Here is a 15,365-nt window from a genome sequence, read left to right on the forward strand (position 1 = left end):
CTTCAAACCAGTCATTGATATATCAGAAGCTGAAAATGCAGATATGTCACTGGGTGCGGGCGGTCTAAAACCTGGCAATGAATTGTCGCTGCACTGGTGACTCGTTGTACTGAAGCCTTCATGCAACATCGGGTCTAGGCGATAGGTTTGGGTCAAAACATCAATGATATAATAAGCACCATATTCATTCATATCCATTGTTTTTTTTGGGTCTCGTTTTGGAATATATACAAGAGAAATAATAAAGAGAGAGAGACGAGAGACGAGACACAGAGACATTGGATAGTTCCAAAGGTAAGGGCCGTCAATATACCTAGGTGGATGAGCTACACGCACCTAAAGAATGGAGATGGTCCATGATCCAGGCCCTCAGTTAGTTGGGCCATGGGTAGATACGATCGGTGTCAATCGTCGACCTCAGAAGCATCCCCTTCCACCCATTAGTACTTCCGATACCCCTCCCTCATACTTCCCGTATCATCCTCATTCTGCACAAAATACTCATGCGTAACCGCAATCCCCGGCGGCGGCACCGTCCCAGAGCCGGGCAACCCATCCCTCGACGCATCCCTCCCTAACACACCCAGCGGCTTAACAAGCCCATCCTCACTCTCATGCCTCGAAAGATCGTCCGTGTCCCCCGGGAGCGTCTGAGTCTGCGAAACAGTCACAGTCGTGCGCCCCTTGCTCGCGTTCCCGTGTGTGTGCACGCCGCCGGAGCGCGTGTCGGGGCCTGAGCCTGAAAGTTCGTATCCGTAGCGTCGGCCTTTGCTGTATGTCCCTGTCCTACTATGCGAGCCAAAAACGAGGGTGCGGAGGGTGGGGAGGCACGAGGCGATTATTGCGATTGCGGTTTCGATCATGGAGACCGTGCAGGTTATCATTTGTTCGTTGAGGTGGGAGTAGATTGCGCGGATGACTATTTGAAACATGAATGTTAGTATAGGCGAGGAGAAGGACAAGACAGGACAGATGAAAGAATGGACGGAAGACGTACTGCTAGTAATGACGACCAGGATACCAAGGAGGAAAACGGACATGACGCCCCATTTCTGTTTCCGGGGCATCTTGACGCGCGCGACTTGTGAGATTGGCAGGCAGATGATGAAGACATCGCTGAAGATGTTGACTGTAATGTCATTAGACTAGTGCCCAGTCCGCATGCAAAGGTAGGTAGGTAGATAGGTGGGGAGAGAGGGCGCCATACAAAGAATCGTAATCCAGTAGTTGATCGTAGTCTGATTTTCGGGACATGCCACTAAATCACCTAATGTTAGTCTCTTTCACATGTAGCTCGTGTACACAGGCCACAGTAGAGAGCGGGATACTCACACTCAGGATTCATAATACTAGTCCACTGCCTCTCAGGAGGATAACACTTGAAGACAATATCAAAGAACAGCGCCAACCACATCGCAGCCAGGACCGCAAGCGTGATGTTGTAGATCGTCTGGTACCGCGTGCGATCCGCAAGGCGCTTGTAGAAGATCACCATCGAAGCCTTGATGAGCCATAGCGAGGTGACATAGAGGGTGGATCCGGGGATGATCATCTTTTTCAGAGAAAAAATGGGATTCTTAGCCTTTGATTTGAGTTCGACTTCGGGAAAGATAGCGTGAGCGTAGCGTAAAAGGCCCCCAGCAAGATCGTCGTTTGGGCCCGGCGCGTAAATGCTTGTGTGGGAGGAGAATAGATGGTTCGAGATTGGAAAAAAGCAAATAAACGAACCTTCATCATGTTGATCATGTTGTCAGTTGACATTTTGGCCGGTTCCGTCATGCCTTGGTTGAACATGTAATGCTGAATAGCCAGGTCCCCGATCAGGCACAGGGCGGCCAAGGTTACGAACAGGTCATCGAGGTAGAGGCGCTTCAGCAGCCGCCATCGCACAGCGAGACGCGCGACGAGGAAGATACATGCGACGATCGTGCAGATGTACCAGCCCACCTGGTGCACCAAAGACGAGTTAGCACAATCGGCAAGGGACGGCCTAGAGTCGAGATTGAAGAGAGAAAGGCGTGCGTACCACTTGGCCAGTCTCCGGGCGAGCCATGATGGCTACCTATTGAGTGATGCTTGGATGCAACTCGTTGCTTTTCGCAGCAGGAACAACAACCCAAAAACTTGGGATGGGTGACAGAGCAGCCACCGGGGTTATAAGTCAAGCATGGCCACTCTTGATCCTGTGAAATCCAGAGAAGGCACATGAGACAAGCAACGGCTTTCAGAGGTGGCGTTGACCATGAATCAGAAAGTTTGAGTTGGCGATGAAACTATTAAACTTCAACCAAGGAACCTTCGGCTCGTTCCAAAGGCCCTGGCTCAGGGCCGATTTTCCCCCGAACATGTCTATGGCTTGTTTTGGATTGAATGGAATTGCTAACAATCTAGGTGTATCCTGTCTGTTGGATTTTGTTCTTTGTGCTGACTGCTTTTATCTGATACATTTGTCCACAGACCATCCTGCAGGTCATTCTAAGATCACACTACTGGATCCAGCACTCTGGTTCAAAGACTTGAAGCACCCATGGATATAGGGTCAGGAACAACGCAGCTGAAAAACTGGTCTGTCCATACATAGCCTCAAGCCCGGGGTGGACGGTGGAGACTCGCCTAATCGTACTGTTAGTCATCCCACACAGACAGACAAGCGCAACGTGCATGCTAACCTGCTAGACAAAAGCTATCTATAGAGCCCAGCTCCATTCTGTAGACTAAATATGAGTACGTCCACGCACAAACCATCCCAAACGGACCGAGTGCCGGGCTCGGGATCAATAGTCAGATCTCGGCTGAACTCTAGCCAGGCAGGCCAAGTCGGGGCGCGAGATTCAAAAGGGAAGAAGTCCCGATCCAGCGAGCAAGAGTTCTGCAACCAGAAATGCAAGGCCGATCTGGCCCGATCTACGGAGTAAGCTGTTTGCAGGATAGATCTTGGCCAAAGCACAGCCAGCCGGTGATATAGTTGGCTGGATGAACCTCGGTTGACCCGCAGTGCAAACCCGACGAACAGTTCGTGTGGAGCGCATCGAGGTGGAATTTCCAGATTCTTCTGGCTGGGTTGTTGCCTCCGTAACCATCCGAGACTTTAGACTTTGCGTGCAGGAATCCCGCCTCAAGGGTAGGATTTTGGCCCCTGCATGACTAGAGCCCTGTACGAGGGAGGTAGGTAGGCATGGATGGGTTCGCCGGCAAAAGCATGGACTTCGGAATTCCCGAGTTCATCGACTTTTAAAACTACACTGAAAGTGGTACCACAGGTACGTGACAATGGGCTTTTCTGAATCGTGGAGATGAAAACTGGGTGCAGAGCTCCCTGAACCATGAGATGCGGTGGGCCTGGGTGGTTACAGCGAATTTACCAAGACTGTTGTGCACTGCATTATGACAGGTCTTTCCTGCATTAAATCCCCAGGTATCTAGTAAGTAAAAGTCTATTACAAATATAAAAGAAAAGAAGCCTATAACCGCTGCTGAAACACTCCACTCAATAACGACCTCAAATCAAAACCAGACGCCCCCTATCTAAGCACTAGCCGCCAACTCCACGGGGTTCAGAACCTTCGGGTAGTTAGGGTAGTTAGGCTTGAACACACTCTGGCAGCGACTGTTGTACGCGCCCGTCGTGCTCATAACAATCTCCTCCTCCTGGCCGGGGACACCGACGCGCGCGAGGGGCCCATCAACAGGCGTGGCCTGGTCCCAGCCGGGCCCAGCAGCAGGGTTATTAATCCACGCAACAAACCAGTCATTCATGTAATCGGCAAGCGCCTGCTGCTCATCGGTAACACCGTCAAGAGGCTCGAAGCACTCGTTTCCGCCATGGAAGAAGGGCACCTCGCTTCCGTGCGAGGGGCCGAGGTTCGGGATGGGCAGGACGTTGCTGTAGTTGCCGAACCAGCGGTAGATCCAGGTTGGTTGTTCGGCGGCGCGAACGTCAAGGAGGTAGTCTGTCGTGCAGAGGAAGCGGGCGTCGCCGTAGGAGGCGCCGCTCATGGCGGAGACGGAGGCGTAGTCGGCGGGGTTGTAGGCGGATGTAGAGAGGAGGGTGGACTCGGGCACGAACGCGATATCCGCGTCGAAGGTCTTAATCCAGGAGGCGAAGTCGGTGTTCTCGAAGCCGTAGACGTAGCCGAAGAGGGCGCCCTCTTGGTCGGAGTTGCCGACGATGAGGGGGAGGGACTTGGGGTACTGCCCGTTGGCGAAGCGGTCGGCGTAGCTGGAGAAGCGGGTGATCTCGTCGATGACGGGAGAGAACCAGGTGTTGGAGGTGGAGTTGAAGTAGGTGGTTTGGAAGGCGTAGGTGTCGACGGCGCGCAGGCAGTCAAGGGTGTAGTCGTCTGCTGTGCAGTCGAGGGTCACGCCAGCGTCCAGCATGTCCTGTACGACCTGCTTGAGTCCGACGCCAGGGGGAGTAATGGCGGGACCGGACTGGGCGTTGGCGGACATTTCGATCGCGCCGGCCAGGAAGGTGTCGGGGTGGTTCCAGAGGTAGTGGTCGACGTGGACACCACCAGAGGAGTGGCCACCCAGGACAATGTGCGACTTGTTACCGCCAAAGGCTGTTACCGTTAGTTAGCAGGAATAAATGGTCCAGGGAGGTAGAAGACTTACCCTCAATGTTATCGTAAACCCACTGCAGCGCCAACTCGACATCCATGATACCAAAGTTCTGAGACTGGCCCTCCAGCTCGGGAGCATTGGGCGAGGCATAAACGCTCTCGCGGTAGTTGAAGTTGACATAGATGACGTTCTTGCGGGCAAAGTTTTGACCCTGCCATTGCGCGTTGCTGCTACCACCAGTGACCATAGCACCACCATAGATGTAAACGAACACAGGCAGATCAGAGCCGCCGCTGTGCGGTGTCCAAATGTTCAGGTTGAGACAGTCCTCGCTCTGGGGCGTGATGGCATTGCCAGACATGGCCTGGGCGCAGGAAGGCCCATAGGCAGTAGCATCGAGGCTGCCTCCAGGGAACGCGGTCAGGGCCTTGGGAGCCTTCCAGCGGTTCTGGCCAGCGGTGGTCTCGGCGAAGGGAATGCCCAGGAAGACATTGGTGTCGTTCTGGACAAAGCCGCTGACGACCCCCTGGTCCAAGGTGACGCTAGGGGTGCATCTGCATGCGCGCGCCGCACCCAGCACAGCCAGCGCGGTGGTTGCCAGCCTCGAACTGCTGAAGAAGCCCATGTTTGCGACCTGGGTTCCGAGTACTGAGTTGTGATATGACAAAGGAAAAGAGTGAACGAAAGAAGTAATGATAGTCTGTAACCTCGAGGGGGAGGTCGGGTGTTTAAGAATCAGGAGAACAGCATGGGGGGCGGTGATCCGGTTCTTCTTCGGAATTCAGACTGAGTCGATGCAAAACACGCCAACGACCCACCTCGCCCTTCCAGAACACTGCCTGTTCTCTGGAATGCCCAATCACCACAGTGCAGGCGGAGTTTGACGGCTGGACAGACTGTCGATAATTGGCTGATCGAGTCAGTTCTTCGCAAACATTTGGTACCTGCTTGTCAACCTCGTGGCCCGTGGAGCTCTGCATTTGGAATTCCGATGGTTGCTGGCTTTATCTTCGATTGAGTAGCTTTCCCACGTGGCAGACCGGTGAAGAACTCCGAGGATCTGGGAGGATCGGGTGGGGTATCTGCTGAAAACATGGCGCTCGTTTGCGCCGGTGGCTGAATAGTAGCCTTTGTACGGCTTCAAGCTATCGCCGATCCGGTCTGTCGTCCGAGATAGATTGCCTTGATCATGGTTTTTCTGCGGCTGAGGATGGCATCGTCGCCGAGGAGATTTTTGACGACATCCACAAGGTAGTTCGCGCGGTCTTTACGGGGGGGTTTGGCGAGTCAATCCGCGGCTTTGGGTCGCCGTGAAGAAGTGCCGCGATGTAGTCTGGGTTCTTGATGCTGAGGAACGAAAAGAAAAAAGTGAGCCCCTACGTAAAAAAAAACCAACATTTACCCTGTATTCATGCCAATGGCTATGAAGAAACAGGTGAATATCTTCATATGTTTACTTGGTTGGAATACAAAATCATGAAGTATGAACATTGACCGGAAATGAAAGTCGACTCACCACTGTGGGGTTCATTCCAATATTTAATAGAACCTGGCCCATGGTCCCGGGCCTCGAGGCCAGGACCCTAGTATCTCAGCTACAAGCTAGGAACGGCGAGCAATCCCAGGAAGTCCGCGGACTGCTCATGCCAAGGGCCAGAGTATCCATATTCAAGACCAGAAACGTAATATGAGGAACTAAACAGCCTAAGTCCATACTCCTGGTTCTCTCGCGCACAGAGCGAGTCCACTGTATGTGCAATGGTTCAATATCTCATAGATCTCCACATCGTCAGAGGGAGTGTTTGTCCGGTACGAGATTGTCCGCTCTTCGTGCCTCGTGTGCACGGCCGAAGGATGTCATTGATATTTTGGCCCGTGGCTAGGTGGGAATTAAGGCAACAGCTCACACATTGATATTCAAACACGAGCTACTGTCTGAGCCCTGAGGGCTATAATGTGAGGGCCGAAGTAGAAAAACTGCGTGATGTTATGAGCTGTTTACCGGATACCTATTTCTTCTAGGTGCTGACTGTATATAAGCGAGACAGCGCGGGTAAATACTATATATCTATTTACTTGAACTGCAACGAGTGTTACGGTATGATAATCATTTCAGAGGGGCGTTCCAAAGATAAATCAATCTTATTCCTACTACTACCACAACGTCCCCTTTGCAAATCTGGCCCCATATCCAAACTTCCCTGTACCAGCTACCCCCCGTTCCCGTCTCAACAAGGTACTTCCAAGGTGACATCTCATCTCACCCAGACAGGCTAGGCCTTATGTGCCGCTTAGCACTTTCCAAGGGCAGCTATTGCAGATAGTCAGCATTCGCAAGTAAGGTAAGCGCATTCTCACATCAAGGAGAGACCCACCAGCCGTGCACCGAGAATCGGTGTAGTACCCATTAACATAACAGAACTTTCCGTCCCAGTTAATGCGCTGCCAGGTGCTGTTTTGAAGTGCATCATGATTAGCCGAACAGAGTCCTATAATTAACATCTCCTTTGCTCCCCAGACCATTACCCAAAGGCTTCCGGGGATAGTCTACTCACCAGTTACCATTATAACAATCCCCAGACTTATAGCAGTTAAAGCTGTAGCTAGTCCCCGGGTAAACGCGCGCAGTAATACTGTAGTCGAAGCCAGGCCCGGAGCGACAGTTAACGTGGTCCGAGCTCGAGTTGACGATTTTGCAGACCACGGTGGAGCGTTTCTCGACCAGGCCGAGGGCTTCGGGGGAGGTGTCGCGGGCTTCGACCTCGACGGGGTCAGAGATGGTTTCGGCGATGTCGGCCGCGGCTTCGGCGGTTGGCATGGTGAGAGCCAGGGCGGGGAGGAGGGCGAGGACGGTGGGGAGTTGGAACTTCATCGTGGAGATTGGGATTGGGATTGGAAGAGTTTGGGGACTCTGGAGTTGTTTGAGTATGTTGGTTGTGAGGTGTGCTGATGATGCGAGGATGAAGATTCTGGGAGGGACAGGAGTTGCTTCTTATACCTTTACATCGGGGCCTCTTTTCCCTTCACAAAGGCTCTGTTGGCATGTTGGTGGTCCCAAAAGCTCGTATCTGCACTCGTCCGCCCATTACTAGTCCTGTAGGAAGCTGAAGCTGAAGCCCGCAATACAACCCCTCGCAAAATGCCACCAAAATAGGCCACTTGGTGAAGCCTCACGACATACCATTTGAACGCGGATACGACGTCCACCAATCCCAAGATGGCGCTCTACCTTGGAAAAGTCCCTCCATCAAAAGTGTTTAATACCCCAATACCACCCAAGATCTCAGGCCCCCGTATCTGCAGCGGTACCTCGTATACACTCCACAAGTTGTACCTGTGACTGGCACCTTTTAACTAAGTTAGGCCAAGCTTCCTCGTATAGATATTAAACAACGCAGACGGAGTATGGAATACGAGATCGTCCTGCAAGCAATGCGGGCGTGGCTTCGGTTCATTGGTTTGTTTGTTCGGGCCCTGTTGATCTGCCGCTGAGGAAGTGTCGTGATTTGGTCGGTTGAGCATGCCTTCATTTTCGGATACGAGATATAGGGATACATCGCGGGCAACAGCGAGGGCTTTGTCCCTTTTAGGTTGGGAACTGATTACAGCTCGATATTTTTAGACCTTGATGGGTTTGAGAGGAGACTGGATTGGATTGATTGCTGGTGCTCCTAGATGATACATATCGACAGGCTTTCTTCATATCATAGTCACGCTGGAAGACTATGCTAGAAGCCTCGAACTTACGAGGCAAATACGGGTTAAGCGCTAGATAGTCCGAACATTGCGGTAGGAGCTAGGCAGCGGCAGAACGGTCTTGAAAGCGCGATTTTGTGAAGGAAACTGAATGCAAGCAGAGAAACACTATTCATCATTCAGCAGTGCCTAGTAGCTACTATATCCGTTCGTCACTCTCTCATGGAGCGTGCAGCTCCCACTCAGGCCTTAACAACATCGAATCCCTCCTCCCACTCATCCAACGCCTTCCTTATTTCAATCTTATACGCCGGAATCCCACCACTATAACAAACCGGCTCGTATACCTTCCCCGGGATACTCCCACCCATATACGTAGACCTTGTCGTCGGGAAGAGCGTCCGACCATTCAACTCAAGGATATGTTTCTTCCACTTATCCGCGGCTTCAGGTTTGGGGTTGATATATTTCACGCCATTGGCTTCGATCTTTGCAATTGCATCGGCGATCCAGCGGCCTTGCACGGCGACTGAGGTCGGCCCGTTGCTGAGTAGGGTTGGGCCGTGCGGACCGTAGATGTGGAACATGTTGGGGTAGCCCGAGACAGTCGTGCCTAGGTATGTCTGCGCGCCGGGGATCCATTCTTTTTCGAGTTCTGCGCCGGTGATAGACTTTAGGCCGAGTTGGGTCATTACGCCTGTTACGACGTCCTGGGCCTTTGTTAGCACAGAGCTCTCTATTTCTGTCGAGGGGTGAGACATACAAATCCCGTCGCAACAGCAACAACATCCAACTCATGATGCGTCCCATCCTCAAGGAGAATCCCAGTCTCAGTAAACTCCTTTATGGGGTTATTCCTGATATCAACCAGACCAACCGACTCGCGATTGAACTGCTCGTAGTAAGTAGACTCAAGACAAGGCCTCTTAATCCCAAAATAATGCGGCATGTCCCACGGTGCCAACAGCTCTCGAAGCGCGGGATCACCAATCCTCGCCCGCGTCTTCTTCGCCCAGAACTTATACGACTCTTTGTTTGCCTCGGGATTGAGCAGGTTATCCTTGTACACCGCCACCCAGTACCGGAACCCGCCGTCCTTCCAGACCTGTTCGTAGAACGCCTCGCGCTCTTCAGGACTATCGTCGAACGTATTCTTCTCGTGCCAGTCGTACAGGAACCCTGCGAAATTGGTCTCGCGGTACCGGAAGAGTTCGGGGTAATACGGTTTGATCTGTTCTTGTTCTTCGACGGTGAGATTGCGCTTGCGCATGGGGACGGCTAGGTTGGGTGTTCGTTGGAACACTTTCAGGTCGCCGGCGACAGGACCCCAGGCTTGTGTGATTTGAACGCCGGATGCGCCGGTGCCGATTATTGCGCACCGTTTGTTTTTCACTTCGATGTGCTCTTCCGGCCAGAAGGAGGAGTGGTGGACTACGCCGCGGAATTTGTCCATGCCTGGCCAGGGGGGGATGTAGCGCTTGGCGGCCTGGCTCGATCAGTATAGACTACTCGGAGGGGGACGAAAAAAACTTACAAACCCAGTCCCAAGAACAAGATACTTCGCCTTCGTAGTCCTCCCATCGGCAGTCTGAATCCTCCATTTCCCCTCGCCGGTATCAAACTGACCTCCAACAACAACCGTATTAAACGCGCAGTCCTTCTTAACACCAATGACCTTATCAACATGATCAAAGTAGTTCCTCAGGTCTTTGTAATCGGGATAATTGTTCGGCCAGTTCCAGGTATTGTAGACCTCCGGCCAGGAGAATTCATACTCGGGGACTTCCGAGTCGACGCCCGCGCCAGGGTAGCAGTTCCAGCGCCAGGTGCCGCCGGTGTCGTTGCCTGCTTCGAAGATGACGGTTTTGAGGCCGCGATCGCGGAGGGTTTTGAGCATGAAGATGCCGGCTGCACGGGTGATTTTATCAGTTTCATCCAAGAGTAGGATAGTGAATGTGGTAGAGGGACTCACCAAAGCCGGCTCCGACGATTAGGGCATCGACCTCGAGGTTCTCGGCGTACGGGCCGGTCTTGTCTGCGTGGGTCGTCGAGTAGTCAGTGAGTTCGGTGTTAAATTTCTTGGCTGTGGAGATCGTGTCTCTTAGGCTGCCCATTGTGAGGGAGGTTGACGCGATCAAGTCTTCGTGGTTGTGCTGTAGTGGCTGTCGAAGAAAGTTCATTACTTGCGATGTCCGACTTGTACAGAATCACTCCACCCCCCTTTCCACTCGGACAGCTCCTATTTATGCCCTACTGTCTGCAATGGATAGGAATTGCGTTGCTGCGGAGATAGTCAGTCAAACTGCATCAGAAGTAGACTCCCACAACGACCATTGTACATGCCAACCGTTCTAGACCCAGCCAACCCCGCTCTTCGGGTGCACGACATGACGTCCCCCCCGCCTCTGCCAGCTGAGCTGGCGGTCCTTGATTGGACCCTATGGTAAGCTCCAGATGAACCAGAGGGAACTCCGCGCGGGGAACGAAAAGGATTGCGGTTCCGAGCTGCGGGTCCGCAGTTTACTCCTCGAGATGGAGCCCCTCCTCGGTTGATCACAAGGAAGGAGGGGTATTGGCCAAGAAAATTTAGCTGACATTTGGAGAATTGCTGACTCCACTGTTATATATGTGTCGGCGTCGAATTAAGGATACGTTATTCATGTCAGGTTAGCCACTCACTTTTTCTCGACCCTGGAAACCTTACTGCCGATATCTTTCCACGCATTAAGCATGCCTCTCCCAGAGACAGCCACGTCGCGCCTCCGCGACATCGTCGACCAGGCCTGTGAAGACCAGAAAACCGGGATTCCAGGAGCCACTGTCGTGGTGGTCAGCAAAGATGGCGAAGAGCTATTCGCTCACTCCGCCGGTAAGCGCGGCACCGCATCGGAGGAGCCCATGACGCTGGACAATATCTTCTGGATTGCGTCGTGTACAAAGATGCTGGTCGGAATGGCTTGTATGCAACTCGTCGACAGGGATATCCTCAAGCTGGATGACGGCGAGCAGACAGAGGCGCTTTGCCCTGAGTTGCAGACTCTGAAGGTCTTGCAGCCGGATGGCAGTCTCGTTGACAAGAACCGCGCAATCACGCTGCGGATGCTCTTGACTCATACCGCGGGGTTTGGGTATTCGTTCTTCAATGACAGGTTGCGGCAGTGGTCGTACCCTGCCGGTGTGGATGAATTTTCGGGGCGGATGCAGGATGTGAAGCAGCCTTTGCTGTTTCAGCCTGGCGAGGGATGGGAATATGGCGTGAGTGCTCGACTTTCTTTGACTTTCGTGAGGTACTTAAGTACTAACTAGCCAGGTCGGCATCGACTGGGCGGGGATTGCCCTCGAGCGCGCAACTGGCTTAACCCTCAACGACTATCTCCAGAAACACATCTTACAGCCCCTAGGAATCAGGGACATGTCCATGCTACCGGGACATGCGCTGCGTCAGCGAATGGCATATATGAACCAAAGGGACCCTGATGGCAGCTTCAGGCCACGAGACCACCTCCTCCGCTTGCCCCTGGTCGCCGATCTGGACAACGACGCTGAAATCGCGGGGATCTTCCATAGCGGCGGCGCTGGAATGTTCGCAAAACCACAAGACTATTGCAGTAAGCGTTCGCTAAAAGTCTTGCTGCCCGGTCAAAAATGCTGACAAGGATACACAGAGGTTTTAGCCGTGCTCTTGAACAACGGAACATGCCCCAGGACAGGTGCCAAGTTGCTCCTCAAAGAAACAGTCGACGAGATGTTCACCAACCAAATCCCCCATCTCCCCAACTACAGTCGCCAAAGCATCCCAGCCTCCAAGCCAGATCTTACCAACCCCATCCCCGAGTTGTATCCAGTCGCAGGAAACCCGCCGCAGGGGTGGGGTCTCACGTTCATGCTCAGCAATGGCGGTCCCACAGGTAGATCGAGTGCGACTGGACATTGGGCTGGATTGGCAAATCTGTGGTGGTGGGCGGACCGTGAAAAAGGTGTAGCTGGAATGGTTTGTACACAGATTCTACCGTTTGTAGACCTGCCTGTGCTAGGTTTATGGGGGGATGTTGAGTCTGAGGTATATAAAGCGCTTGGGTAGGGTTTGTTGGTGGACCGCTCTGCTTGTGCGTGGCCACTGATGTCTCCGTGTCAGAGCAATTTACTAATGGCAACTTCAATAGCTTTTTGCAGACGAGTCAAAGTTCGTAACATGTAGCTGAACTTGGAGTAGTTGGCCTCACAAGGCTGGTTTCTGAGAGGTCTGGGTTGCATAGTCGTTCAAGGCACCTTTCTGGCTAGTGTCGCATTGCAGCAGGTCGAAAGGGCAAACGCTGGAGTTATGGAGATCTTCTAAAATGATACGCACGTTAGGTCCATCTCAGAAATGAATCGTAGATCCATGTAATGCTATCGTGAACCAATCAATGTCCGTGCCCACGCAGCAGATCCTCCTGGGATGCGGGGGTCCAAGGCATTAGGGGATCTCTTCTCGTTTCCCCGCCTTCTGATTACCTGTTCGCCCCAACTTGAGTAGCATAGCCTCTTTTTCTTGTCAAGATTCCATCACTCTGCCTGGAGGAGCTCGGAGAGGCGTCGAGAGGTAGTCATGTTGGCCCACAAACACTCCAAAGCTGTACCACCGCGGCCGAGGACCAGGCGTCAAAATCACTCCTGCGACCAGTGCCGGAAATCCAAGAGAGCATGCGATGCGGTAAGCGGCCAGCGTTCATCATGTTCGTACTGCGCGAGAACGAAGAAGCGGTGCACGATGGAATGGGTCAGATCCCGAGCTCCGCCATCGTTCAGAACGGCACGACAACAGCCCAACGTCGAGCCGCCGAGTCCGGAGATGCTTTTCCCATGGTTAGTGAATGAGACCGCGGTTACGACTGGATATGGTGCTTGGGATAATCCGCTCCAACCAACCCTGACGCAGGGACTCCTGGCTTGGCAACCAGTTGGTTCAAACTTGTCAGGCTCCCTATTGGGGTACAGCTCCATTCCTGTCGAACAGCTGATAGATGAGGATGAGAGCGTTCAGGAGGACATGCCTTCTGCTTCGACGGAGCCATTACTTTCTACACAATTGATACCTGAACCCATGTTGGCAGACATCCATGATTTTGATATTGCTGACCTTGGAGCTCCAACTATTGAATTTGATCCATTTTGGCATGAGACCTGGCCGACCTCGACTTCTTCGCCATCTCCTACCTCAATAGTTTCCGCGTACATCGATCCACAGTCTAATTTGTCAAACTGCCCCGGGGCAAAAAATAGCTCCTTTATGCCCTCCGATCGGCAATCATCAAGAATGAATACCCCTCCGTCGCTCAGCCCGCTCTCAGTCGATCAAAGAATGATTGCCAAATATAACAACAATCAAATGTCGGAAAATCTCCTAAGGATATACCATGACGTACTGGAGCATAATCTATCGTGTTGGCTAACAGAGACGACATGCCCGTATCTGTTGGGGTCTCCAAATATTACACCGATTAGGGCGGAATGGGGCCTCGCGTGGTCGAACAGGATATATCAGCGGACCCTCAGACTGGACCAGGTTGCTCAATCTTGCGGTCTCCTCCAAGTAACTCACACTGAGGATCAGACTGCGTCGAAGGCCCTGCACCTTGCAATCATGGCATTTGCTACTCAATGGGCGCAAGGAAGCCACCGGCACCGAGAGAAATATGGCACCCAGTCCCCTGGCGACGGTGGGGACAGAGTGATCAACGAATTTGACCGCATTCTTCAAGAGAACATATGGGATCAAGCGCATCGTGCCCTGCAAGCGGTTGCCCATCTGGAAACGTACCGAGTAGCCTGTGCCGAGCTGATCTTCGGGTTGACGCAAAGACCATGGGGCCTGGACACCCAGACATCTGGATCTGGAGCGAGACAGCTAGGTACTTTCTGCATGGACTTGATGGTGTCGCAAATCCGTGACATGATCAACCGCGAAGGCCCACCGATGTTCATGGAGCGCGCTGCTCGAAAGATGCATGCCCTCAAGTATCGCTTCGACGCTTTCGAAAACGGATTCAGCAAACCACACGACTGCAAGAAGGACAAACCGGGTTCCACCAAGGCTCTCACCCCTGAGAACCAAGCCACTGTGGGCTTGCTCTATTGGCTTGCCGTCATGTTCGACACCGTCTCCTCGTCTATGAATGAACGCCCCGTCGTTGTACTAGACGAGGATTGTCAGCACCAAGGGCGCGATGAACTTCGAAAGGGTAATGATGACCATAGGATCTGCTCCTCAAATAGGTGGGACCTCGATCGTTTTGTACCGGGAGGCTTGAAGGCGAGGCCTCGAACACGCTGGCCCTGTTCATACGAGGCGGCCGCCGAGGATATCGTCAGGTCCGCCCCGGTGAAGGTCATTCTTTTCCGCCATCTTTCATACCTGCAGAATGCCATTCGTAGGGGACGACCAAAAACACAGATCGAGGACATCATTAGCAGCACGTTATTGCTATACCAACACTGGAATAGGACACACGGCGCTTTCTTCGCCGAGCTAACAGAGCATCATGACGCCGTTCCGCAGCGCATCCAAAGCTGGTTTGTTGTGATCTCTGGACATTGGCATCTTGCGGCTATGATGGTTGCAGACTTGTTTGAGTTCGTCGATGAGAATGACCTGGGGCAGGAAGAGGCATCATCCAGGCGCGTCGGGAGCCAAACGGCGAGGCGTATCAGAATGCACAGTGCTCGAGAATTAGCAGTTCTGGCAAGGATCGCTACCCCGGACATGTCAAATGCGACGCTCGGTGTCCCGCAGATCCCGCAGATGCCGGATTTCCACCATGCTGTGAACGAGGGGACCCTCCTAACGGAGCCGTGGACGATTATCTTGATTCGGGCATTCAGCAAAGCTTGCATAATCTTCTTTGGGGAGGTAAATGAGTGCAAGTCCGCCTTCGGATACAGTATGTCTGATTTGGACGGGGACCTGCGGCGGGCGGAAGAGTGCATAAAGGGTCTGTGGTTGCTGGGGAAGAAGTCGGATATGGCACGCAAAGTTGCAGAGAAACTTTCGGTTGCGTTGGCGAGGTTTCAGAATGAGACTGAATAGACGGACCGACTGCGCAAGATTCAAGACTATGAGGAGCAAA

General features: G+C 52.9%; 6 protein-coding genes across 6 annotated transcripts; 2 read left to right on the forward strand and 4 right to left on the reverse strand.

The window, feature by feature from the left end:
• Positions 1-273: 273 nt before the first annotated feature.
• BDV17DRAFT_276628 (uncharacterized protein) lies at positions 274-2,177 on the reverse strand. The gene is made up of 6 exons (XM_073759360.1): positions 2,027-2,177; positions 1,729-1,947; positions 1,333-1,552; positions 1,208-1,258; positions 998-1,129; positions 274-919 (listed from the first exon to the last, which is right to left on the reverse strand). The coding sequence occupies exons 1-6, from the start codon at positions 2,051-2,053 to the stop codon at positions 441-443; spliced, it is 1,128 nt and encodes a 375-aa protein (XP_073610435.1). The 5' UTR covers positions 2,054-2,177; the 3' UTR covers positions 274-440.
• Positions 2,178-3,525: 1,348 nt separating this feature from the next.
• BDV17DRAFT_285311 (alpha/beta-hydrolase) lies at positions 3,526-5,188 on the reverse strand (the record flags this gene model as incomplete). Its single annotated transcript, XM_073760688.1, has 2 exons — positions 3,526-4,562; positions 4,615-5,188. 2 exons carry the CDS (start codon positions 5,186-5,188, stop codon positions 3,526-3,528), a joined length of 1,611 nt encoding a protein of 536 aa, XP_073610436.1.
• Positions 5,189-6,854: 1,666 nt separating this feature from the next.
• On the reverse strand, positions 6,855-7,435 carry BDV17DRAFT_296230 (uncharacterized protein; the record flags this gene model as incomplete). Its single annotated transcript, XM_073763245.1, has 3 exons — positions 6,855-6,874; positions 6,939-7,015; positions 7,119-7,435. The coding sequence occupies 3 exons, from the start codon at positions 7,433-7,435 to the stop codon at positions 6,855-6,857; spliced, it is 414 nt and encodes a 137-aa protein (XP_073610437.1).
• Positions 7,436-8,501: 1,066 nt separating this feature from the next.
• On the reverse strand, positions 8,502-10,373 carry BDV17DRAFT_296231 (flavin-containing monooxygenase; the record flags this gene model as incomplete). Its single annotated transcript, XM_073763246.1, has 4 exons — positions 8,502-8,969; positions 9,023-9,745; positions 9,794-10,167; positions 10,232-10,373. The coding sequence occupies 4 exons, from the start codon at positions 10,371-10,373 to the stop codon at positions 8,502-8,504; spliced, it is 1,707 nt and encodes a 568-aa protein (XP_073610438.1).
• Positions 10,374-10,928: 555 nt separating this feature from the next.
• On the forward strand, positions 10,929-12,436 carry BDV17DRAFT_234973 (serine hydrolase domain-containing protein). Its single transcript, XM_073755856.1, has 3 exons — positions 10,929-11,514; positions 11,570-11,867; positions 11,925-12,436. Exons 1-3 carry the CDS (start codon positions 10,990-10,992, stop codon positions 12,338-12,340), a joined length of 1,239 nt encoding a protein of 412 aa, XP_073610439.1. The 5' UTR covers positions 10,929-10,989; the 3' UTR covers positions 12,341-12,436.
• Positions 12,437-12,817: 381 nt separating this feature from the next.
• BDV17DRAFT_301682 (putative C6 transcription factor) lies at positions 12,818-15,325 on the forward strand (the record flags this gene model as incomplete). The annotated part of the gene is made up of 1 exon (XM_073764300.1): positions 12,818-15,325. The coding sequence occupies exon 1, from the start codon at positions 12,848-12,850 to the stop codon at positions 15,323-15,325; it is 2,478 nt and encodes an 825-aa protein (XP_073610440.1). The 5' UTR covers positions 12,818-12,847.
• Positions 15,326-15,365: the final 40 nt, after the last annotated feature.

Source organism: Aspergillus undulatus (assembly GCF_047715775.1).
Source record: "Aspergillus undulatus strain CBS 261.88 unplaced genomic scaffold BDV17scaffold_86, whole genome shotgun sequence".
Lineage (NCBI taxonomy): Eukaryota > Fungi > Ascomycota > Eurotiomycetes > Eurotiales > Aspergillaceae > Aspergillus > Aspergillus undulatus.